We start from the raw sequence: 26,342 nt of genomic DNA, 5'->3' as shown, positions 1-26,342 counted from the left end.
TATCATGCGTATTGTTGTATGTTCTCGCATCTCGTGACAAGTATACCTAAAAGTTGATGTTACATGTGCTCGAGCATCCTTAAACTATCGCGACCCTCATTTTATTAGCACGATTAGCACCCAAACCTTTGTTCTAATTCACACATTTTTTCCGAATACGTTGTCTTTCATAGCTAACACACAATTTTCACATAGCAAACTAATTGACAAGTAATTGATTAGATGAGAAAACGATATAAAATGGGATAAAATACCAAATGACATGATCCAATTCTAGTGATGTACTGTCTAAACCATAAGCCTGAATTGAGATTCTTGGGTATGATACCTTTGAGTTGTGAAGACCAAAGGAGAAACTCATAGATTCAGCTGAGATCTCCACTACTGAGCATGCCAAGAACTGAAAAGGCGGTTTTGTGCAAAAGTTCTTTTTCCTGTTCTAAGGTATTCTTCCTCTGATAAACAGAATCTTTGGAGTTCTCTATCTCTTTCATTATTCCTGCAGAGTTCTGATCAATTTCCCTGAAAAAATTTGGGTAAAGGAGATTGAATTTAGAACATGACAAGGAATGACCATGCAACCGATGTAGTCATGCTTGGTTAGTGAATCTCAAAAGTATCAAGGTTGGTACGCGAGAAGCAGAGAGAAAAATGATAATCAGAGACCAATTGTGATGAAAATTGCAAGCATAACATCAGAAAGTGAAAATAAAGATTTTAGATTCTGAAATAAAGAATTTTGCTGCAGCAGAAAATAAATCCAGTGTTCACGTAAGGTAAACTTGGTCGTTGAGCTCACTTTATCATTGCAAGCATGTTGTCCATCATAGTTTGCACATTCTGAGAGAGGTCTACAGTCATTACACAAACAAAACTTTCTTGTCAGTTAACAAGATACTTTTAATAATGTAGAAGTCACAACCGATTTCATCATTGACACTGTCTAATTTTTTAAGACCAGAAAGAAAGTACTGGAAAATCAATCAACTCATTGGTGGTTCTGTTGGTTTATCTAGAACTGGTGTAAGAGTTACACCTATGGAACTGCTAAAACAATCGCACTCTTGTAACGTTAGAAGTAGAGAACATATCTGTCGCTTGCGACCAATGGCCAAGAAAAAAGTATTCAGCAGATGCATATCTATTCACAAAATGCACTGTTCCTCTGGAGACTAAACGTGCACAACAAAATCTGAGAACACTGACTGCAGTTTTAATACATCAGCGGACACGTACAAGTGAGTTATGCTAAACATATGTACATCTCCTTTTGTTCTCAAAATCAGTTCTAAAACCAATACATGATTATGTTAATGGAGCGAGAATAAGCTGTTCTTACTTGAATTTGACGTCTGTCGAACAAAATCATACTAATGATAACCGAATTTCCATAAATTAGTTGAATTATAAAACATCACAACTACATGGAGCTAAAATCAACAGCGAAATGCAATACATGATCATAAATCAAGTAATCGAAATCTTGTCAGAAAACAAACAATTGGATAAAAACTTCTTCATATAAAACCAATTACACATGCCGATCGAGTTGATGTTTGAACAATCTAATTCGAGAAACTCACAGTTCACACAACAATTCTGTAAAAAAACATAAACAGAATCAGAAATCGCACATCAGGATAAAGACAATTACAGAATCAGAAACGGCAAACAAACGAATCAGACGTTTATTACCCGAAACGAGAGAAGACAACTGAGACTCTTCGTCCGACCGAAGAACGAGTTCGCCGCCGGAGGGAGGTGGAGATGACGTCATCGACTGCGAGCTGAGATGGAGAAATCAGAAAAGCAAAAATAAAATGAGGCGCGCTGCTTGAATTTGTTGGGTTTATGTGATTTATAATCGACCATTTCTCAGAATTTAATTTTCCCCCTTAAACTTCCATCATTTTCCAAATCTCTCTTAATTTTCTCAAGCCAATTCTTTTTCTTTTACATTTTTCCTAAGCAATTAATCAAACAATATAATTTATTTAATATTTAACATAAGTATATATATTTATATATTATTTTTCTTTATTTCATTCATTCATACAAATTAAATTAACGATAAATTGCAGAAAAATCCCAAATGCAAGTATGTTTTGCTCTGCACTCCTTAGCCATTTTTTGTATCACAATTTTTGTTAATTTATACCATATCTTATATGGTTTTATACCACATAATATATGATGTTGTATCACATTTTATGACTAGGGAGCACAAAGCAAAACATGATTGCATTTGAGGATTTTTGAGCAAATTGCCCTTAAATTAATTTATTTGAAAACACGTTTTTTATAGCAAAAAAAATTAATACAATATTTTCATTAACATACAACGAAAGCAATTTAGATTAGTGTGTTAGGTCACGGGTAGAGAATGTTTTCTTTACTTTTGCTATGAGCTATAATTAAGTTCTTCGAGGTAATTTATTACAAAAGTTATTATAAGACGAGTTAATTTTGTGAGATGATAATTATTTTTAATATTTTAAACTATTAAAATATCTCAACAAATTTTATTTATTCCATTTATATCGTCCCAAAATTTAGTGGCACCTATTTTAAAATATGTCTACAAAAAATTATTTGCATATAAAATATTAAATATGTGTGCAAATTGTCGAATTGAATCATTTACCAAGATATATGCGACACTGTTCATATATTCTTTGTGTTTTTGTTTTGAGGTAACATATATTCTTTTTGTTACTAAAATGGTTTATTACTTTTTCCGTCACGTGTAAGCACAAACATTTTAAAATGAACCTGGTTCAGAAATAGGATTAAGTACATGGATAAGGATTGTTATTAATTATTATTAATTAGTAAACGTATGGATGCTTATACACGCAATTTACACTGAGAATTGATAGCAATACAAATGTAAAATGCCATTTGGCAATATAATTTTTTTTTAAAAAAAACTTGTATTTACCTCCTCATACTTAGCCCATTTACATAATTAAGTTCAAAAATTTATCCAATAGTACCTAGTACAGAAGTCCACTATCCCTCAAACAAAAATTTTTTTTATCTGAAGCACAAAAAAATATCAGAAAATTTTTAAATAAATAAAAAAAGAACTACTTAAAAATATTTGTATCTTATGTATAATTAAATTATATAGAAAAATATCATTCATACACATGATGCATGTTTATCGATTATCAATCCAGATATTAATAATATTGTGTCAGTTATTGATTAACGAACAATAAATCATGATAACATCATTTAATTCGGATTATCATGTCATCCAAATACATTGATTTATCATCTATATGTTATACGTAACATGAACTAAATACGTGTCAGATCGATGTCAAATTTTATCGATCGTCACTCTAGATATTAAAAATATTATATCAGTTATTGATCACCGAACAATAAATCATGATAGCATAATTTGATTCAAATTATCATGTCATCCAAATACATTGATTTATCATCTATATATTATACTTAACATGAACTAAATACGTGTCAGATCGATGTCAAAGTTAATTTAAAACGAGGATCGATGTACCATATAAGTGTTATAAATATAAAATATAGAGGGGTTTAGCTAATAGGATGTGTAATATGAGGGTGTATATGCAATTAATTAACTCATAAAAATAGGCGATTCATATAAATATATAGAGGAGCTCATAACTCGTTGCTCCCTGATTTTGGTGCAAAGTAGAGAGTTGTACTGTACCACTGTACAAGGTTCCTTCTGCCTCCCAAAAACCCATCACACACACAAACTGTGTGAGATAAAGAGCCCTTCCGTCTTGTTCATTTCTTTAAAATCTTTCTGCATTTTGGTTCCTTTAATGTTTCGCTAGAATCCCATCTCTCGCAAGTTTCTTCGGAGCAAAAAGGTCGGATTTTTTTTTATTTATTTTTTTATTTTTTGCGTTTCTTTTTATGTGTATAGATCAAGATCATGAGGTGATATTCGGAGAACAGTTTCCGTATGAATGAATGATATTTGTGGGTTTGTTTATTTTTATCGCATGGGTTATTCATGGGATGAATCACACATAGGGAATCTGTTATTTTTTTTTTGAATTTATACATTGTGAATAATTTGATTTATGTATGGCTCGACCAATATTATTTTCTTTTTGAAAATTTTCCTTTTTAAATCATGACAAGGATACCTTTAGATTTGGATTTGGGGATGACTGAGAGTTGGTTTTGTGTATATTTGAACTCGTTCGTTGTCACCTTTTTCCTGAAATTTTGGTGAAAATATCATGAAATTTTGGTGAAAATATCTGGGATTCTTTACTCAAAGTCGTTGACTATTTTTGTACTTAATTTTTAACCAGTAATCATTTTATTATTCTGGGATGGATTGTCTTTTGATTAATCAAAACAACTTTGTTCTTATTTGGGCTTTCGCTAAACTGAAATTCTCATGTTAATGGCCTTTTCTATTTCACTATTTGAATATAATCTTCACATTTCAATGATCAACAATTGTCTGCTTGTATTTCTCTGTATGGGGTTTGGTTTCTTGACTGCCTACAATTGAGTTTATTGACTTGCATTCGTTCTTGAGTGTTTTAGGTGTTTATTGTGCAATGCAGTTGGCATTTTTCATTTTTCTTCTATGTATTTTTATCTTCTGTCAATGCTACATTTGATATATTTATATTTTTAAAGAACTGCATTGTTTCCTTGGTGACATTATATTATTTTGATTCAGGCAAGAAAACTAGATCACACCAGAAAGGTTGATAGGAAGATCAACTGATGTCTGATTCAATTTCTGAATCTGATTTTCACTCTGATAATCTGGACCAGCAGCATAAAAATGAGTCATACTTTAAAGTCCCAGGTTTATCTGTGGGGATTAATGCCATTAATCCTGAGTTTGATTCAGTTAAGAGTCCTACTTCAACGCTAGATTTTAGGATATTTTCGAGCACAGGAAATCCCATTAGGAAACCGAGATCACTGAATGAAGAAGGGCATCGTAAGAGCTGGGATTGCAGCAAAATAGGCCTAAGCATAATAGATTCTCTTGATGTTGAAACCACACAATCCGGGAAGGCTGTCCAGGCATCTGATAGTAAAAATATAGTTTTTGCGTATCAAACGAATGTAAGAAGTTCAAAGTTTTATAGCCATTTCGATTCTTTGAAGAAACCTATGTCATTGCCCAAGAATGTTGCTGTTTTTCCAAATAACAAGACTGACATTATCCAAAAAGGTGATTCTACCATTCTTTTTGATATCGAGGAATCCCCGGAGGGAACTTTTAGATCTTGTTCGTTAGATTGTGGCAAGCGTAACTTGTCATTAACTGATTTCGGAAGCTCCAAACCCAGGTCTCATAATTTGGTACCCGAGAATAAACTGAACCATATGCCTTCAAAATCTATGTTTTGTGAAGAAAATGTCGAGCCAGGCAATTCTTTGGAAGGAAGATTGAATTCAATTCCTGCTTCCATTCACTCTGGAACTAGTTTTATCAGTTCAGTTCCACCTAGTGAAATCGAGCTTTCTGAGGACTACACTTGCATTAGAAATCACGGCCCACAATCAAAAGTTACTCACATCTTTCGCGACTGTATTTTGGAATGCACTGACGAAAAATTAACCAGTTTTTTCAAGAAAAGTCAAGATGATGGGGTGCTAAACTCCGGTGATCTTGCTTCTTATCCTTCAATGGATTTCTTGAAATTCTGTTACTCTTGCAAGAAGAACTTGGATGGTGAAGATATTTTCATTTACAGGTTTGCCTCAAAATCATTGTCCTTCACTCCTTTTACACAATTCTGGGCTATGCCTCTATGACCTTTCTTGCTCGAATTTGATGATTCATTATTGATTGTTTGATGTATTATGCAGGGGTGAGAAAGCGTTTTGCAGTTTGAGTTGCCGTTCACGGGAGATTTTGGTGGATGAACAGGTGGAGAAATCCAACGTTAATTCATCTGAGAATAACAGAGTTTGAAATAATGTATGAAGCTGAGGTTTTAAATACCATAGTCATGATTGGTGAAACCCAAGCATGAAAAGACCGATACTGATGATATTCGATTTTTGCTCAGGGCCGTTTATGTACGTGTGCTTGAGGCCTCGGATTATCATACTAGCTAGTGATGAATGTGTTACATTTATCGTGGTTATGGTCCGGAAACGTAAAGAATGTTGTGTTTTTTTTTTTTGCATAATACATTGTTATGTGTCAGCCTGGCGAGCGATTTCTTAAGCTAGTTCGGACTGAACTTGAGTCGTTCAAGACATTTATTTAAGTGAGAAATTTTAAAGTTACACAGAATCTTTTCCAAAAAATGTGCATATAGGAGTATTGTTCCTTCGACCTATATAACAAATTGTTCTCGGTAAAAATTTCGAGTTCGATTGTGTGGGGACGTATTTGTCTGCCTTGAGGCCCTTGACCAATTAAAGATGAATATAGAACTATAATAAAGAGAGAAGAAAGCTAGTTTATCCACCAAAAGCTTTGGTTGGACTACACGTGTTAGAGGAACACCAAGGAAAAATCTCCAGGTTTTCCGTATGATTCTTGATCCAAAATATAACCCCCAAGGGTATTACAAGTGGTAGTTGTATGCAAAAGAACCTAACAGACCATGTCAATATTATATACTAAACACTTCTCACAATCTGGTCGGTCATATCCAATTCAATACATCCTGCCTCTGCATTCTAAAGCACCACAAAAACAATCCTTAGTCTTGATGTTTCCATTAGAATCACATACCTGATCCACTTTATAGTTGTAATGATAGGTCAGCTCCTGCAAAGGTGGAATGTTCTCAGCAGCGAAAAGCATGACATGAGGCATCCTCTTGTCATCATGATCATACACCACATTTTGAGCATAAAGGTTAGGTGAACAGCTGTGGTTAATAAACCTTCCAACATTGCCATACTGAGCTGCATCAATCGTGAATCCACTTTCCCAGTAATCAACAATCCTAGTTTGTTCCTCAGGCATGCTGAAATTATGGCCAATGTCGAAAAGATACTCATCATCATCACCTCTTTTTTCGGCTTCCTTGTCTTCAAGAAGCTCCCCTGAATACTCGCATATGAAACTTCCTGAAGGAATAGAGGTTAAAGACCTCACGCCCCAACCTCTCGACTCTGTTTTGAAGATCTCGAGTTGAAACTTGATTCCGCGTTGGCTAACTCGGTTATAGCAGGAAGGGGGACATTTACAAGAAGGGCCACATTCATACACAAGAGGTTTTATTTCAACAATGGCACCATTTCGGTTGTACGGGATTCCGCCCCCATTTTTAGCAGCACATTGACACTTGCGAGAATCAGAGCATTTACCTGTACAATCACAACCTTTAGGGGAAATAGGATGGTACCAATCTGGATATATCATCTTAGAAATGTAGTTGAATGAAGGCGGCTTTTCATTGTTCAGAATATTAACAGCACTTATAGGAAAAGGCTCCTTTCCTCCAGATATATCATTAACGCATACGCCTGTCCGTGTTTTGGATTTATTAGACCTTTTCAATTCTTTCCAAGCAAGCTCAGGTTGGCCAGGATTCCTCCACAACTCGAACATAAACACCTTCTTGCCATGTGGCCCAGTTTCGGTCCAATACCGTTTAACCGTGTACAGACCGTCGTATATGTATATGGGGACCGTCTTGGAATCGGCATTCTTCACCTTCCATCCACGAACAACACGAACCGGAGTCTCTGCTGATATGCTATTTTTCAAAGCCAAATTTCCCTTTTCAAGCTTCTGATCTTCAGGTTCCTTGCCCTTCTCAACAACATTTCCCCCTTGCCCAGAATATATCAAGACATCACCACTCTCCATATCATCAGCATAAGCCCCAGAAGCAACAATACTAGTGGCAACTAACATCTTTCCATTAAGTTTGATTGAATCTATGCCATTTTGATACAGACGATGAATACCAATAACAGCAAGCTCCACTCTGTACTGAAACTCATCGCCCACCTCAACGCCTGGCACTTCTCCCAAAATCTTACCGGTGTTAACTTCTTTCCCTTCATCTTTGATATGATTTGCGGCACGAAGGTCAATTCTTTTAGGGCCTTTCTTGGGCTGCCTCAACATTTCTCGCTGCTCATGCATGGACTTCACTTCTTCTTCATGCAAAAGCTTTCTACAAATAGCATGAAACAGCCGCAGAGTTTCTCTCACCCTTTTGCGAGCATCACCGTGACTGAAACTTTTACGTCCAAATGGAGGTAGGATGGCCTTAAAACCAGAAGGAGGTTTAAGAATGTCAGGTGGGTATGCTTTATGCCCGTAACCTCTGTTATCAGCCAGTACTAATGCACCAGGACTCCTGTTTGCAACACCGGGCTGAAAAACTTTGTGATCCACAGCTTTGCCCTTGTGTTGCCTCGAAAAAGAACTCTTCTTAGCAACAGCTTTGCCCTTGTGTTGCCACGAAAAAAACTGTTCCTTCGTTTTTCCTCCGCCTGAATTGTTGAAAATAATTTTCAATTTTTTCCATGTACCATAAGGAGCAGCCACCGCACCACCCACAGCCTTCCTATCCGCTTCATCCACCAAACTCAAAACACCATGAGTCGGCTTCATTTTATTGCTGCTGCCTGGCGAATGAATAACAACTTCTTTTCCTATGGGTCCTTTGGAAACCTCATCACTGCCAACAAACACTGTCCGGGCCATAGAATTATGGGTAGTTTCAGGCTGGTGATCATAGGCACCACGGTGTTCCAAATCCTTAATGACGAGTCTACCATCAGCACCAGAGGAAACGGGAGCTGCTTTCTTAACAGATGGCCCTGGACAATCTGCCATCAGATCACTCTTTGAAGTAAAGCCTACAGAATCTCGCGACCAAGATGAATGCTGCTTTCTCATGTTTCCTGTTCTACTCCCACCCTCTGAACTGACTAAAGCCAAATTTCTTTTACTTGTTCCACCATCTGAATTAACCAAAGCGACTTCCCCTTTTCTTGTTACACCCTCTAAATTTAAAAAAGCCACTTTTCTTTTCCTATGAAGTGGTGCCTTTCCCATATCCCTCGATCCAGGCACAGCTTGCGTTTCTTCTGGTTTCTTGATTTTGACAACTTTTACACCTCCGTTGAATTCTTTAAAACTCTTAGGTCGAACTTCCATACTGGCTCGCGTTGGCCCCTGAAAATCACTCGTTCCAGCACCACCGATCAGTTTCTCTGCCAATGTCTCTCTTCCTGAATCATAGCTAGATTTATTGGTTGTCTCAGATTTCAAATCAACATTTTCAGCCCGATCACGTTCACCTCTCTTCAGCATCTCTCCTGGTTCCTCTCTGTTTGAGTCATTTGTCAATATTACCGGCCCTCTTTTAACTTCATCTAGATAATCATTTTCACATGTAAGCATCGATCGTTCTTCTTTCGTTGGTTGAGGTGCATTAGTCCCACAAAGTGGAGGAAAGTCACGAACAGCTGACACCCTTCTCCTCCGGTATTTATCCTTTGGTCTGTGTGTGGTTCCTAACTCGACTCTACTGCTGACATTTAATCCCTTGGGGGAAGATGATGTATGAGAAAGACCTGGCAAACCCACTCCATCAATAGCAGCAATAGCATCCAACACTGGCTTTCCCTTAACCATAGAGTTCTGAAGCATCTCCAAATGTTCCACCTCATTTAACTCATTCACCATCTTCTGACCTCCATCTTCAGGCATATTGTTAAAAGCATCACTTTCCAAGTCATTACATAAACCAACTCCACGGGGTTCGGTTTTTGTTAAGAAATCCTCAGCAACATTGAATGAACCATCCACGGCCACAGTAGTCAATGTCCCCATCACCGCATTCAGTGATCTAGCTGTATCTCCTTCAACGGGATAACTTCTTGCCTTAATCAACTCAACATCAACCCTAGCTGTGAACTCAGTACCTCGATATCTGGTTTCCATAGTCAGTTCCTTGACACCCTCCATTCCCGAATCTTTGAGAATTTGAGTTGCATTCTCACCAGCGATTTTGCAACAATCAACACCACCTCTCACAGTAGCATTCACAATTTCTGTCCTAAAAACGCTTGCTCCATCACCGTTATTCTCTGCAGCTTCCAAATTAACCGACACAGAGTTGGGACCGCACCCAGGGGGAAATTGACGAAATGCAGATACTTTCCTGTGCTTCCATTGGGACATATAACCATTCTCCAAAGCCCTTTTGTTCATATTCTTACATTGTAATTCCCCATTGGAACCCGAGACCATTTTCTCCAATCAATAACCTCTAGTAAATGGGTTCAACAGAACTACTTGTCTACCAACGAAATCTGGAAATTTGACGAGTAAATGATGAGAATAGCAAACTGTACCAGTAAAACTCAAAGAAAAAAAGTACAGATAGAGCAGAAAAATACGTTCACTTCCACGCAAGTAGAAATTTGAATTTGCAAGCAATAATTAATGGGATCCATTCTGTAGCAGGCACCGACAAAAATTTTTTTATTTTTATTTTTTTAAAAAAATACCCAAGTAATGACAAAAAACACACACAGTGGTTCCAACGCTAACAAATCACAGCGCTTCAGCAACGGAAAAAACACATGCAAGCATGATTACACGCACCAGATGACAGCGAAGAGACGAACCATTGTTTCAAAAACCGCAAGAGCACGAAGAACAGACGAAGGAAGAGCAAAAAAAAAAAAAAATCACCAAAAAACTGCTTAGAAAACAGAGTTTGATGGCTTCGAAATCAGTGTGAAGTTTTTTAGTGATGAACGGATATTGAAACTTGAAAGAGAGAGAGAGAGAGTGTGAGAAATTACCGTTGTACACCTCCCTCTTCCATTTTTGAATCCTTTGATGTGTTGGGGGCACTTTCACGTTTCCCCAAAGTTCGCCTCATTTCAAGACCATTACCATTTCAGGGAACATTTCGTTTCCCATTATACCCCTCCACTTTATGATTCTGCAGACTTCTAATGACTTGACAACAGCGCATCTTGCTATTTAAATAATATGAACACATTTTTATAGATATAGATATTATATGTGATAACATTTATAAATAGTATATTTTCCAATATATGGTGTAGACTATTATTTTCTTCCCTCTTACTTTTTTTTAATGGCAAATTATCTCTCATATCGTCTCACACGATAAAATGAAAAGGGTTTTTTTTTTTTTATTCGGAAAATTTATGTGTGTCATATTCAGATGCATATTCAGTGCCGGAACCAGGATTTCTGGTCTTTTCGAGATAAAACTCTGAGCTTTCGAATTCTTTAATATTTTCAATTGAGTTATCCGGGCTAATATCAAATTAATCCAAAATTTTTCAAAATTTATATATACAAAAAATTGAAAAAAATTCAGAGCCCGGGTGGCCACAAGTGTGGCTCTTGGTTGATGAAAAAGATGAAAATATATTGCTAATGATTTTTGAAATTATTATAAATCCATGAAATGGAATGGAATATGCATATCAAATACGATGTCGAACCAAAATTTGACTCCAAAGAAAGTGTGATAGGACATACTTTAAGCTCCCTCGATTGAGCCTCGTAACTATTCTCGACACTGGATAATATTTTTGCTTCGCGCTATTAAATAGGGACGCATGCCTAAACAATCGAGAACACTATTTACACGGAGCTCTCCAAATGCAAAAACCAATGAGAAGTCAATTTTTTCTAGCTACCATCTATCATTTGGACGTTAATGTGAATGTTCATTGATGACAAACATGAATGTTCACACTAAGCGGTGTATCAAAAAATAGATTTAAAATCGATTACATTCACTTTTAACATGATATATTGATCACGTGCAATGGTGAACCAAAGTATAGTGGCACCCAGACTTTAGCCTGAGTAACCCGAAAAAATTTTAAACTTTTATATAGGGCTAGTAAAATTGACAAAATTCTTGATCATTCCCGATTTTCAACTCTTTCTCGTCCCGAATTTTTCCCGATCCGATCAATTTCGAGAACGAGATCGGGTTCGGGATCAACAAACTTACCCGACGAGATTATCAACCCGACCCAAATATAATAATAATAATAATAATAATTTTAATTAAATTATAAAAATATTTTTTATAATTCTATTTTAATATTAATATTTTATAATTATCTCTCAAATAATTATTTTTTATATTTATATTTATTTGTTTTAATATTAATGTTGATTTATAAATTTTCATTTTGTTTTTTTATTATTCTGAATAATTATATGTTTTTATTGTATTAAGTAAGTAGTTATTTTAGTTTATTAGATGTTTTTAATGGTTATATACAAATAAATTTTACTTTATTTGTAATATATTAAGAAATTGTTTGAGTTTTTTCATAATTTTTTTTTTAAAAAAAAAATTTCAGGAATTTCCTCTCTCTATCCGACGGGATCCCAAATGTTCGGGATCTCGAACATTCGGGTTCCGACACTTTTCGAGTACGGGATCAGGATAGAAAAAAAATCTTAATTCTTATCAGGACAGGAATCGGTAAGGGGGTTACGAACGGGTTCCGACACGATCTCACCCATACTTTGTATATGTTATTTTTCGAAAATTTTGGATTAACTTGATATTAACCCAGGTAGTTCGATTCAAAAAGTTGAACAATTCTAGAGTTTAAAATTTTAGTTCGGATAGTTCAAGAATTTTGATTCCGCCATTGATCCCGTATGAATATAATATGAATGTGTGATTCATGGTATTAAAAAGTTGGGTTAGTCTATGCTACACCGGGAGTATTTCACCCCCTAATTCAACACCATTAGATCATGTGAGTCCCTTGTTTTTTTTATGAAAATTGACATGTGTGTGGATGATCCAAAGACTAATATTTGATCATATCATGGGGGAGAAGTACTCCAGTGTAATATAGAATAATTTTAAAAAAAGTTATTGCAAATAAAATTTTTTGGAAGGAAAAAAAAAAGAAAAAAGAAAGAAAAACCTTACCGGAATGGTGAATGTGAAACTGATATTTGTACCATCAGTCAAATGACTAATCTAACAAAAATTGCGAATGCCAACAATACATGAATAGTGCGTGTCTCTGGAAATGAACAAAGCATGTAGCAGAGGAGGGTACAATTGGCATTTCGTCAATAATCTGGCAATATGGAAATCGATCTGGCATTATCATCCACCCTTAAGCTTACGGTTAACGGAAAACATCCATACCACAAAATGAAATGATCGCGAGCGCGCACAAATTTTCGTCTGTAATCTTCTCATTTGGATCGTAGATTCGTTCCCAGTTGCATTGATCCCGATTTCTTTTCTGTTTGCGGAATCGAACGGTTTAAGATCTGTCAATTATCAGCCCAGTTGCTTGCTTAATTTGCTTGAATTTCCGGGGCATTTATTTGTTAATTAATGTTTGTGTTCATCTGGGTCCTGAGATTTTGATCTTATTGTGTTGCAAAAATGCCGGTGAAGGGTGGGCATGCGTCGATCCGGGATCGAACGCAGGAGTTTTTGGGGATAGCGCAGAGGGTAAAGAAGTCATCATCGTCGCAGAATGGGCCGAGCAGCAGTGGATCCAAGCTGGAGGAACCGCGCTCCGCGGTGGCTATGCAGTCGGAATTCAATCGCAGAGCATCGAAGATTGGGCTTGGGATTCATCAGACCTCGCAAAAGCTATCTAAGCTTGCAAAATGTGAGTGATTGGATTTTGGGTTTCTTTCCCTATCAATAATGGCTGTTTTAACCATTTTGACGCTGCTTTGATCGTGTATGATTGTGATTTATGGTTCCTAATACATGCCTAACAGCTGTATTCCATTTACAAATTATACGCATTGTTCTATTCCTGGTTATTTTTCGTTTTGCATCTTGAATTTGGTGGTGGTGCGGTTGAAGAGTAGGAAGTTGTGGGGATGCCAATTGGATCATTATGTTTTGGTTCCCCCATTCTTGATGATGATTTGAAAGAACTATTTAAATGCAGAGTTTTTTTTTATATCTTGCTTCGATGTTCTTGCTTTGACTTAACATTTATTTATTTATTTTTTGTAAATATGGAATATCAACTGCACCACCGATTCTTGGTTGGCCGCAGCTATACGCATTTGCGCCAAACACATGGCAAAAATCAAGTCAATGGAATACTGTCGTAGAGGTTTTAAAACTTAATGGAGCTGAGCTGAATATAAACAAGCTCGCCGATGGACACTTCTATATCAGCAATCAGTGCCTATCTGTTTTTCTTATTTAGCTTGAAATCCTATATTTCTATTTTGTGATATTTTGCCTTTATATTTGAGGAAATTATCTCCAGTAGACCAACTGTGTGTTTGGTATTTAAAATAGCGATTTCTTATGTAATGAAAAGTACAGGAGTCGACTCCTCTTTGACGGAGTCAAGCTTGACATAGATGATGCGGTTAGAAAAAAACAAATTGGTAGTATTTAGAAGTGTACCAAATACATGTAATCTTCTTTCTTAAGTGTAATGTGTTAGTACTTTGAGTTGGATATGGTGGTTTGTATTGCCTGGGGATGCCCAGTGTAGTTGTCTTTTTACCCACTTTTAATGAAATTCATTTCATTAAAAATAAAAAAATAAAAAAAAAGTACAGGAGAGTGCTATTTTTTTTAAAAGAAAATACACGGCGAGGCCTTTTAAAAAAATTGTCTGTTTTATTTATGTAATGGCGTGATCAAACTGATAATTTTATCCTTTTCACCATAGTGGCGAAGAGGACTTCAGTTTTTGACGACCCCACCGTGGAAATCCAGGAGATTACAGCTGTTATTAGGCAAGATATAACTGCACTTAACTCTGCTGTAGTAGAGCTCCAGCTTCTCAGCAATTCACGTAATGAAACTGGGAATACATCCAGTGATACCACCAGTCATTCTACCACAGTTGTAGATGATTTGAAAAATCGATTAATGAGCACCACAAAGGAGTTCAAGGAAGTTTTGACCATGCGGACAGAGGTGAGCTGAGAAATTTCTGCCAACATTCATATCCTCTTTCTCTGTTTCCTTTTTTTGGTGGCGTATTTACTTAAATATTGTTTGTCCTACTATCTGAATCAAATTATGTATTATGGGGTATTTTTGCAGAACTTGAAGGTTCATGAAAACAGAAGGCAGTTATTTTCTTCTTCTGCTTCCAAGAACCCTGCAAATCCTTTTGTTCGTCAGCGTCCTTTGGCTGCAAAGTCTGCTGCCAGTACCTCTGCTCCCCCTCTTCCATGGGCTAGCGGGAAAGTACCTTCATCTCAACTGTCCCCAAAGTAAGTCCACGATGTGTATTTCCCATTTCGAGGTCTCATGGATTCTTGGTTGCTTTTTACTCTGTCTGCACCTTTAATTTATGAACGATTAAGTACTTTGATGGTTTTTTGAATGACTTGAATGTAGGTCAAGGTCAAATATTTTATGATTCTGACGAAAAGCTTCATAACATGCACACAGATGTAAACAGTATCATTTGCAGGGCTCAATTTTATTTTATTTTATAATTGTGATTCCTGTAACAGGAATCAAGCGGACGGTGAGGCTCAGCCATTATTGCAGCAACAACAGAATCAACAGCAACAGCAGATGGTTCCACTACAAGACAGCTACATGCAGAGTAGAGCAGAAGCTCTTCAAAATGTAGAATCAACAATTCACGAGCTGGGCAATATCTTCAATCAGCTGGCTACTTTAGTTTCTCAGCAAGGAGAAATTGCTATCAGGTTGATATATCACAACATTCTAGTATCACGTACTATATATCGATTCATACCAAGCAATATATTTACGAAAATTAGCATAAATAATCATGATTTTTAGGTCTAAGCAACAAGATTTAGTTGTTTTCAGGTTTCGTAATAATTATTTTGATTAGATATCATTGGCATTCTAGTCTTGTTATGAACATTAATCATTGATTTTTATTCAGAGTAGACAAAATGCATTAGTCACATTATTTTTTCTGGTTTTGTGAACTTAAATTCACTTCCAAAAACTTGGTGTGCGTGAAATGCATTTTGAATTTGAGTGATACGAAAAAAATGATGAAATGATTTGAAGTTGACTAGCTTTGTTACATCACATCATCTGATTTGTTAACTTGCTTGCACATTTATGATTTCATTCGGATTGGGATTACATTCATATATTTTAAGAGTCATCTCAATTTGGTTCCTCGTATTTAAGTCTTGTGGCGGAAATGTTTGTAGGATTGATGAAAACATGGATGACACGGTGGCCAACGTGGAGGGCGCTCAAGGAGCTCTGCTCAAGTATCTCAATAGCATCTCATCTAATAGATGGCTGATGATCAAAATATTCTTTGTGTTGATTTTCTTTCTGATGATATTCCTTTTCTTCGTGGCATGATGCATAATGTCAAGGCGGCTGCACCGCGAAATATATATGGTGAGATGACTTGGTGTACTCATATCGCAAAATGCCGTTTATATTTTGGAGATATAGTAATTGCGCAACATGGGGGGATTCATGTGTATTGTCATGTATTATGTTGGATGCTGAAAAGAAAATTTTCAAATGGTCACTTCAAACTCAAAGTAATGGTAAATCCAAACTTTGTTTCCTCTTCTTATTTTCTGTGGAATGAATGCACTTTAAATTCTTACCCTTGGATCTAATATTTTTGTATGTAATTTACACTTTGGTGGGCTACACAGATTAAATTTAACAGGTAAATATCTTATATTAATTTAGTTTAGTACCAATCATTCGTACACTATTTTCTTTATCGTAGTAATAAAAATATCTGTGCATTTTGGAAATTCGAGATTGAAATATATGACAATTATTAAATAAAAAATTATTCTTTAACTATAAAAAAATCGGTTTTTTAAATAAATAACAAAAAATTAACAAAATATTTAAAACTAAAAGTCTTTAAAATTTTGTGATAAAATTGTAGCTATTCACACTACTTAACAAAAAAATATTTATTAATAAATTTGAGATTTTAACAATAAATATTTATTATTAAATTTAAGATTTAACAATAAATTGTAATTAACTTATGGTTGTATATATTTATTGCATTTACTTTACTTTGGTTACTGTTTTTAGGATGCATTGTTAAAACATTTTATGTGTTCTTCATAGATCAAAATATTGAATACAAAGTGTTTGATAAAATACTGTAACCAAATTATTTTTATTATTTCAACTTGCATTCTTTTCAAATGATTTCCAAAATGTTTAAATCGGTTTCTGTGAAGGATTATTTTGAGTTTCTTCCGCTTGGTTTGAAAACCAAGCTCGATTTAATTAATCGGTGCTCGGTTCATTTTTGAACATTTCAAGAACGAGCTATTGTTGCTCTAAAATATTTTTAAGTGTGTATTCTCCCCTTCTACACGCGCTTTTCGATCCTAACAAAAACCAAAGTATTTTGGTGTTTTAATATTTTAGGAAACTGGATGAGTATTTAATTATGATTTTTTTGGAAATTGTTTTAAAATCTTTGTGAAAAAAATATGTTCACTTTATTTACAAGAAAATAAAAACATAAGGTTTTGACATTTCAATCTTTTTGAAAACTGGATTCTTATCTAATATGCACACATTTTATTCAATTTTGATCGTATCAAATAATTGATTTTACAAAGATATCTTCACATAATTTATCGAGTGTGTACAAACCAAAGATAACATTGAAAATACACAATGAAAAATTTTGACATAAATTCACACTTTTATAATTGGTATAGATATAGATTTTAAAGAATTCTAGACAACATATATATGTCATTAGATTAAATAAGTGTTCGATTGATCGTAACCATTGGTTAAAAATGTAAAATAGTATAAAAGGGCTCTCTCTCTCTTAATGTTTTATTAAGCCAAATTCAAGAAATTTAAATATTCATTGATCCAAATATAAGTTTTTTCTTAGTTCAAAAGTTTCTCGATTTAAGTCATATATAGAAATACTAAAGTAAAATGAAGACAACTCCATTTACAACACATACATCATATCATCATCATTAGATTATTATCAGGGGCTTCAAGGCTAGTTCGGAGATGGGGATATCGTCCTCATACTCGACCCCAATTTAATTCAAATAAGAAACTACCACCCTCATTGACAGTTGAATTCATTCAACCGACAAAAAATGAAAGAAAATAAAGAATTCCTTAATCATAACTTTTGTACTTGGTCTGGATCTAGAGTAGGAGAAATTGGAGCTAAAGTCAACCCTGGCCATCAAAGCTCGGTAAGATCACGTGCATGTCAAGGGCGACAACGAGCACAAGGGTTGGATGAAGACGGAGTGTCATCCATGTGCACCAATCTCAGAGAGGAATTATGTAGTTAAATTCTGGAATAATCCAGTTGAAGTTATGGATATATCACTGATCTGTATGAGATTCATAAAATAGATTTGCAAGAGTCCGAACGTCCACAGCAAATGGATTCAGGGATACATCAAATATTGAGGAGAGACAGTCCATGATTTTGTCAACAGACATCCTACTATGAGTTTGTTGTAATCAAAATGTTCAAATAACTCTAGCAAAGATTGCGGAAACACACCACAATTGGACGGCCTTCATGAAATTGGAAGGCCTAGTACATACAATCTCCACCACCATCTCTCATCTCTCAGAGACACGCCTCTTATACCTAATCACCAAAGGTCGTTGAACATCCTCGTGTCTTTGACGAGGCGTTGTCTTAAAGTCCATTCCTATACGAATCCTTATCCTCAACACGCAGAACTCCCGAAAATTTGATTCAAGGTTATTTGAAATCTTGACTGAATAGCTCTCACGACTCTCGCAAAGCCAATGACGAGGATGTTCGGATTGTAGTCTTGAAAAATACCTATCAAAACTTATGACAGTTTTCCAATTTGATAGACCAAGCATTGAGTAAAAATACAAATTTGTAAAATTGTTATCTCTTCCCGACCGTGATATCTTCTGGCAGCAAATCCTATCACGATCGGGCCACCTTCCTCAGCCGGGAAATACTGGTTCATCCAATAATTGACATCTTCTTCCTCGGCCGTCACCACGACATGAAATTCAAAGGCTATTCCTGTAGCAATGATGTATTCGTCCCTATCCTGATTCGATAGGCGTTCTATGGTAGGTCTGAATGACATTTGTTGCTAACACACATAATATTTTTTTGTTCACAAACATTCAAAATTTAAAAAAAAATCCAAGATGCATAAACAACCACCATTTTAATGAACAATTTCATGCCAAGCATTTAAATAATGATTAAGTTGTAACTGATGAGTATCACGAGTTAGCAACAAATAGGCAATAGTCAAAGTCAGCAATTGAATCCATGTATTATGCTTATGCAATAGTAATACCAAATAATGAGATGTCATGGCTACATGTGTTCGAGTTGGTGAAATAGAGAAACACTTATCGGTGATCAGACGATTGATAACACTTTATTGAAATATTTTATCACATGGCTTGTCCAATGCTATTTACTGAAATAACTTGATTTGCAATCTATTACGTTAGTTCAAGATTTATCCAGTACGCACCAAAAGATGGTGATTATCGGTTCTCACGTCATATATTAATAAGATGTTTTCAAAATCGAATCGACGATTCAACCGAAAACCGTTCACATGTTCAACATTTACAATAACCATTTTCTAAACACAAACATAAACTTAATTTATTATTCTTTTACGTAAAAACATTTTCAAAAAATATCATGTTACCAAAATACTTTGTACCCCTCCTCATAACCCGACCTCTCACTCGCGGAAAAATTTCAAACCAACGACACAATCAACATAATTGTTAAACAATGTAAAGAAACCTACAGGGTTATAATTAAGCCTTCTTGACTCTTTATCTAACTAGTTCCTCTTTTTCTTCAAAAGAGAGGAAGCTCATAAAACTAATCTGTCAACCTCATCAAGATCCGACAATTCTGCATCATTTCCATTTTTCTTCTCTTGAGGAGTATTGGAAGATACTTGGTGCAGATGGTATTCAAACTTTTCCTCTTCACTAGCAAGCACTGTAAACTTTTCAAACTCGTCCAAGTATAGAGGTTTTTCTTCTTTTTCCTCATCCTCATTATCACTGTCTGTCTCGAAAATATCTGACAGTGATTCAGATTCTGAACCCATGTCAGATCCAATCGTTGATACATCATCGCCAACGACTTCGACATTTTTAGCTAACAATTCTTTCAGTTTGTTTGACCCCTCAGAATCGCCACCAGAATCAACATTACAAACACCAACTAATTGCTTTTCACATGTTTTCCTTTCCGACTGCGATTGAAGGAGCTCTAAATCCTGCTCAAGTTTTGGTATGTATCTTTTTACTGCTCTCAGCGCATCCCAATATTTAGATTTATCCAAGGCCTGAACTCAAGAAAATCGGAAAAATAGGCGCATTAGTTTTTTAATTACAGACACTAATGAATCAATATCATAGAGCAACGGCATAAAATGACAAACCTTCTTTCTCGAGAGAGTTGTCCTCGGAGACATTATCTCCGTTGGTGGCTGAGAGTAGTTCTTCCCCCTGTACATAATAATAATGTTCTCTTCTTGGATATCGAGCACAATGCCGCCACTCAGTGTTGCTAACTCGACAGCAATCTCCTTCACCTCTTCTGGAGAAAATGTCTTCACTATAACTTTCAGTGTTTGGTGTTTTTTCCAATGCAAGTGCATGCTCAATATCACACCCTGATAGATTCCACGTCTTCCAACTGGGACGTAATTCTTGCATTTCTCGCCCATCTTCAAATAGTAGAAGTGCTCTTCAGGGGTTAATATTTCTGGGTCATGTGTAGTTTCTGATGACTCCTTGGGTTTAATTTTGTCAAGAGCTTCAAGCAATCTTTCCTCTTTTCTCCTAGCCTTGTTGAAACATACACAAGCGGTTGCTGTTTCAGTTATGTATCCTTAGGGACAACAAAGCAGCAGCTGACACAGGTAAAATGTGCGCCATGCACATTAACCAAGCAGAGAATAGAGAAATGTCAATCCATAAACTTAGTTCCATTACTTCTTAAATAGCAGGCCAAAATCATTTTCTTTCCTATTAGTTTTTATGATGCAAGTGTTCGTTGATCATACTTTTACTTGGCAGGTTCTATGACTATGCTACACCGGCTTCACCCGATGCAGCATTGCCCTTCATTGGGCATGGGGCCCACACATTTAAGGCCAAGATCCACAGCGTGAAGAACACCCGGTGTAGCATAAACGTGCCTTTTTTTCCTCTGTGTTCATCTATACCGGAAAAAACAGAAACATTTAAGAATGTTTTCATGATGCAGAACTCATAGTTGTGTTCATCAAAACGCATATAGAATGTTAAGACTTCAAGCTCAAAAATAATGAACCATCATATAGAAAAGACTGCACGTAATAAACTTGAGTCTTCAATGAAAAATATAGATTTAACATTCAAAAGTAATGAAACCACATAAGTAAATCAGTGAAATAAGAGTTTCTACCTTTGTTAATTTGTATAAGACCTTTTCTTCTGAGGTCATCCTTTCACAGTTTTTCTTCTTCTTATACCTAAAAAACTTCAACCACCTCACCATTGCTCGTTTTCCTTTCGGTTTTTTCATCTTCTTCTCCGTAACTTGACTCGAATCATCACGGGAAGTTTCATCTCTTCCACTCTGATCCACCAGAGACTCCGCATTCATCAAAACTTGACCCGAATGAATCCAAGAAACACCTAAAAGATTGTCCCCTCGAAGTCCCATTTGATGGTGGAAAGATTTCTCGGTAGCAACTAAAATGTATCTGTCAAATATCATGTATATACACATCTTCCTAAAAAACCAAACAAACAACAGTTTGTGTTAAATCGCTCATAATTCAAATAGCAGTCTCTTTAACTCCAAAAGAATTATTTGAATTCTTAGATATGCCGTCGTAGCAGAATTTATATCCATTGATTCAACAAATATATTAACAAAAGTGGTTAAAAAGATTACCTGGTGTTATGAAGTATGGGGTAGGATTGAGAGAAGAGGGGCAAAAAGTAAAGATAATGGGCCAACGGACTTTTTAGGTATTGAGATTTATTTGCCAAATTTCTCATGGCCATGTTTCTCTATATCTTCTTTGATTTGGCCACTTATGGTTGAAGGACCGAAGCAGGTGAAGACATGCTTTTGGACATCCTATCTGTTTGATGCAGAATGATTTGGAACAAAATAAATCTGCAATAAAAAGTCACTTCAGATTGCATTTAGTGAACTTTTGACATTACATTCAAGGGATTTGTATTAAAAAGTTCTCGTTAGGTGCTTAGCTCCTTAAAATAAAGTTAGGATGGTGGGAATAAGAAGGAAATATAGAAACACAAATTTAGAAATATAAAAACAAATGTTGCAAATAGGGTGTTTGATAAAATTATCACTGGTACTTGAAAAGGAATTATGAAACAAAAATTTAGCGGAGAATATAAGCTCCCTGCAAAATCTTAAAAGATGTGAAAGAATTAACAAACCACAAGATTGTGCAGTAAACTTTTCTCTGTTACCTTCAAATGAGTTATGGATAAATTCATCTTCTGAGTGCTACTTGAATAATGAATCAATCAATTCAAATCAATATTTTTTGGAGACTAAATATCAATGTCTCGTCCAACAATTTAAGTATTTAACATATTGCCTCTTAAGAATGAGTTTGGATACAGAAGTTGTAGCTTAAAAAACACTTAAATATGTCTAGCTTAAAAAACACTTGATTCCATTTCTAACTGCTCTTTGATTGGGAAAATGTTTGTGTTTGGTATGTACTAAGAAGATATTTTAATTTTAATGACTATGAACCGAAAACTTGTTTAATTTATTCATAATGTATCAAGAAGATGTTTGAGGGTCTCCATAAATTAGAAAAAAAATATATATTTATTGAGAAATCGCCACCCAACCCGACGGGATACCGAACATTCGAATTTCGACACTTGTCGGGTATGTTCCCTATGAGAATTTGGTAGGAGCGTTACGGGACGAATCCCGAACCGATCACGCCCCTAGACTTTAGTACCCTCCCCCTCTATGAGCTATAAGCTGTTTTAGTAGCTTATAAGCTGTCAGATCTTATTTTAAAAATAAGTTGTTAAATTGTTTGGATGAATTTATTTTAAACAACTTAAAGATGTTGACGTGTTTGGTATTATAAGATCTTTTTATTATCGAAATTATCAAAATGAGTAAAATACTATTAAACTACTTTAAATAGTAATATACATAAAAAATAATTATAAATTTATCATAAATGTTAAATATATATTAAAAAATAAAACTAATTTTAATTTTAATTTAGAAAAAAAATTTGAGAAATTAAGTGCAAAAAATGGAAGAGGGCGTGGTGAGAATTTAATAAAATATATAGGGATAATATGGAGAAGTAAAATATCAAAATAAGATCTTTTTTAAAAAAATAAGGGTGACCTTACTTTTTTTAAAAACAGCTTATTTTGACAGCTCATAGCTGTTTGACAAAAAATTTGCCAAACAAATTTAAAGAGTTTATAAGCTGTTTTCAAGAGCTTATAAGCTCTCCCAAACACCCTCTAAGTTCCAGCCAAAATTATATATTTGCGATCTTTTGTGTTAAATTTGTGTTGAAGAAGCGGGAAAAATGGAATACTGTTTGGGTTTTGGAATGTTCTGTGTTGAACATTTTTTTTGTTTGTAGACTGATAGAATTCACGTTGTTCTTGATTGATTATAAATGATAGTTTTCAAACGTGATACCCAAGTACGAAGCAGGAGGGGTCAATGTAAAAGTAATATATACTTGTTTGAAGAGAATGCAATTGGTTAGAAAAGTCAATCCAAGAAAAAATACTTTATTTTTTTAAAAAAAAATGTGTTTTTCATATTAAAAAACCCCAACTTTTTTATTACAAAAATTATTATAAAAACATTTAATTATTTTTTTAGAAGCAAGAAATTTTGGCTTTTTGGCTTCTGTGTTTATTTCTATTTAATTAAAAGAAACACTTTTCAACATTTCCGCTTTTTAAAAAAAAAATTTAAAACACTTTAAAAAGCTAGACATAAGTGTTTTTTAAGCTTAAACTTCTATATCCAAACTCATTTTAAGCTATTTAATATGAACTTGATTGGGATGATTGAACTTTGAAGAATTCTGAACTTGTTACTTGATTATTTTGTGTGTGAATTTATGACTTAATTATTTGATGTTTTAAGAAAATTATTCTACGATAAATATATATTTTTAAAAAAATTAAACATTTGCGCCTTGCCTTGCGCCTCAGGCTCCAGAGCCCTTTGCGCCTCGGTGCGCCTTGCGCCCTTGACAACTATGGTTTAGATAAAAAAAAATAAAGGAAAAAAAAAACACTTTTTCACAAATAAAGATCAACAGCAAACCCTGGAATCTGTGACTTAATTCACTCCATGACTGATTCCTGAAGCTGCACATGAAAAATGGAACAGACTTCAACTTTTTCTTTGTAAGAAGTTGGGATTTTTTAATTATTAATCATTAAATTAAATCTGTGAAAAAGTCGAGCAAACTTTGCTAAATCTCACGAGCTTCCATTTTTAGAAGAGTGACAGATGAAAGTAAGAAAGGCCCAATCCTGTTTCCCTTCTCTCTTATGTGTTTGGATTGATTTAAGCTATTCATCATCATAAGATCATTGAAAGAGAGAACAAATTCAAGAGGCTATGCTTTGGTTTGGTGATCAATCAATTCAGCAAACAGATGCTATTTTAGGATTTTTAAGATTCATTATTGCTACCGAGTTTCAGGGAATCTGAAACTTTAAGCTCTCAAGATTGTAAATGTGAATTTAAAAAAAAAAAAAAAGATTGTAGATGTGAATATTCCCACTTACAATATATAATTGATCAAATCATTACTCCATTGATTCTTTTTTTAATCTAACAACACTTTTGCATATAATTAAACTCACGGGTACTTCTTTAATTAATCTAAACACAATTAATCAATAATACATTCATTAAAAAAGTTTTTAATGGATTTTATTTTAAATGATTAAACATTTTTAAAATTATATTAATCCAAACACAATTATAGCACATAAAGGACTCTAGTAATTATAGGCTGCACTAGAAGTCAAGGAAAACATCAGCAGAAGGTTCTGTCAATAACGAATATATTAAACAAACCAAAGTTCCAAATCAACGAGGTAGATGGAAACCTCAGAAAAGTAGCAACTAGCAAATGTATAATAAGCTCATGCAGATACTCATCATCAAAAATAAGCTTGACATCAAGATTACTTAATTGCACTTGAAGTCCCCCTGGATCAAAATCATACAAATAATCATCATCTAAATCATCCAAATCAACATCACCAAACTTATCTGTCACCAAACTTCCTCACATTAATCCCCATATCCTTCCCACTTGGCTCCACATTCTCAAAACTTGCTAGAGACTAGAGAGTACAAGAGTGATATTGAACTCAGTTGGAATCTAATAAAAAGGCTTGGTCTGTTAATTTCGAATTAGATAACAAGATAATGATCACATAGAAGTTAGGCAGAAATGAAAATACATAAAGATATCTGAAAAGTATGTTCTAACGTGTCATCAACTGCACGATGACACGATCAGATCCATGTGCCACCAAATACTCTATAGCCTAGATAGGAGAATCATTGAAATTTGGTTATCAATATTTTCAAAGACAACAAACATGTGAAACCTGGTGACAAGAGAAGTGACATCTAAGAACAAATCGAAGAGATTGAAATTTTAATCATTCAAATATGGAAAATGAGGTAAATTCATCATATTCATCACAGGGCAGTACAGTCAATTCATATACAAAGATTTTTACAATCCTTTAAAAAGAGCAGAAGCAAAGAACCTTATTCAACCAAGAAACACGAACAACGCTGTTGTACCAAGAAAAAGTCCAAACTAATACATGAGTCTATCTATACGAGCCTTTATTTCTTCACAAACCAAATGACAAAATCACACTTTCATCCAAAATCATCCACAACTTAGAAACTATACAGAAAAAAAAAAGTGCATCATTTCTTCACAAACATGAAAAAAAAACAAAGCATCATTTGAAATATATCGATTTTCGGCAATATCTTAGCTCTATACCCTCAGATTCTTCCCAATGATATCAAACAACACTAACATCTTCCAAATATCACATTAAACAATTCGACATAAATTATAAGTTCGTAGAAATATACCTCGAGCTCGACCAACGATATAACCTACAACATAAACAAATTTAATACATCAATATAGTGTGATAAACGAGTTGAAAATGAATTAAATTCGAAGCTATTGATACCCATTTCTGGGCAGCCTACAGTACCTCAACAAAATGGGTAGCAACCGAGCTGGAACAAGCCTAAAAACATTCAAGAACGAAACTAGAACAAGCTGGATCTGA

At 34.8% G+C, this 26,342-nt stretch overlaps 5 protein-coding genes across 8 annotated transcripts; 2 read left to right on the top strand and 3 right to left on the bottom strand.

The window, feature by feature from the left end:
* Positions 1-113: 113 nt before the first annotated feature.
* LOC140866663 (uncharacterized) lies at positions 114-1,844 on the bottom strand. Its single transcript, XM_073271695.1, has 3 exons — positions 1,696-1,844; positions 800-851; positions 114-522 (listed from the first exon to the last, which is right to left on the bottom strand). The coding sequence occupies exons 1-3, from the start codon at positions 1,775-1,777 to the stop codon at positions 366-368; spliced, it is 291 nt and encodes a 96-aa protein (XP_073127796.1). The 5' UTR covers positions 1,778-1,844; the 3' UTR covers positions 114-365.
* A 1,844-nt stretch (positions 1,845-3,688) lies between these two features.
* LOC140866316 (FCS-Like Zinc finger 10-like) lies at positions 3,689-6,259 on the top strand. Its single transcript, XM_073271288.1, has 3 exons — positions 3,689-3,872; positions 4,706-5,738; positions 5,854-6,259. Exons 2-3 carry the CDS (start codon positions 4,753-4,755, stop codon positions 5,957-5,959), a joined length of 1,092 nt encoding a protein of 363 aa, XP_073127389.1. The 5' UTR covers positions 3,689-3,872; positions 4,706-4,752; the 3' UTR covers positions 5,960-6,259.
* A 212-nt stretch (positions 6,260-6,471) lies between these two features.
* Positions 6,472-10,878, bottom strand: LOC140863907 (uncharacterized). 4 transcript variants are annotated; one of them, XM_073267686.1, is made up of 2 exons: positions 10,783-10,878; positions 6,472-10,284 (listed from the first exon to the last, which is right to left on the bottom strand). In XM_073267686.1, the coding sequence occupies exon 2, from the start codon at positions 10,220-10,222 to the stop codon at positions 6,656-6,658; it is 3,567 nt and encodes a 1,188-aa protein (XP_073123787.1). In that variant the 5' UTR covers positions 10,223-10,284; positions 10,783-10,878; the 3' UTR covers positions 6,472-6,655. The 4 variants fall into 4 exon arrangements, with proteins under 4 accessions (XP_073123787.1, XP_073123786.1, XP_073123788.1 ...); XM_073267685.1 differs by lacking the exon at positions 10,783-10,878 and adding an exon at positions 10,580-10,742; XM_073267687.1 differs by lacking the exon at positions 10,783-10,878 and adding an exon at positions 10,603-10,742.
* Positions 10,879-13,011: 2,133 nt separating this feature from the next.
* On the top strand, positions 13,012-16,509 carry LOC140864576 (syntaxin-32-like). Its single transcript, XM_073268843.1, has 5 exons — positions 13,012-13,629; positions 14,665-14,915; positions 15,045-15,217; positions 15,464-15,664; positions 16,151-16,509. The coding sequence occupies exons 1-5, from the start codon at positions 13,398-13,400 to the stop codon at positions 16,308-16,310; spliced, it is 1,017 nt and encodes a 338-aa protein (XP_073124944.1). The 5' UTR covers positions 13,012-13,397; the 3' UTR covers positions 16,311-16,509.
* Positions 16,510-19,559: 3,050 nt separating this feature from the next.
* On the bottom strand, positions 19,560-22,415 carry LOC140859995 (uncharacterized CRM domain-containing protein At3g25440, chloroplastic-like). The gene is made up of 4 exons (XM_073262709.1): positions 21,907-22,415; positions 21,412-21,742; positions 20,402-20,809; positions 19,560-20,305 (listed from the first exon to the last, which is right to left on the bottom strand). The coding sequence occupies exons 1-4, from the start codon at positions 22,017-22,019 to the stop codon at positions 19,823-19,825; spliced, it is 1,335 nt and encodes a 444-aa protein (XP_073118810.1). The 5' UTR covers positions 22,020-22,415; the 3' UTR covers positions 19,560-19,822.
* Between the last annotated feature and the right edge of the window lie 3,927 nt (positions 22,416-26,342).

This window comes from Henckelia pumila, chromosome 4 (genome assembly GCF_033568475.1).
Source record: "Henckelia pumila isolate YLH828 chromosome 4, ASM3356847v2, whole genome shotgun sequence".
NCBI lineage: Eukaryota > Viridiplantae > Streptophyta > Magnoliopsida > Lamiales > Gesneriaceae > Henckelia > Henckelia pumila.
The sequence above is the reverse complement of the archived record's forward strand: the minus strand, read 5'-3'. Positions and strand labels throughout refer to the sequence as shown.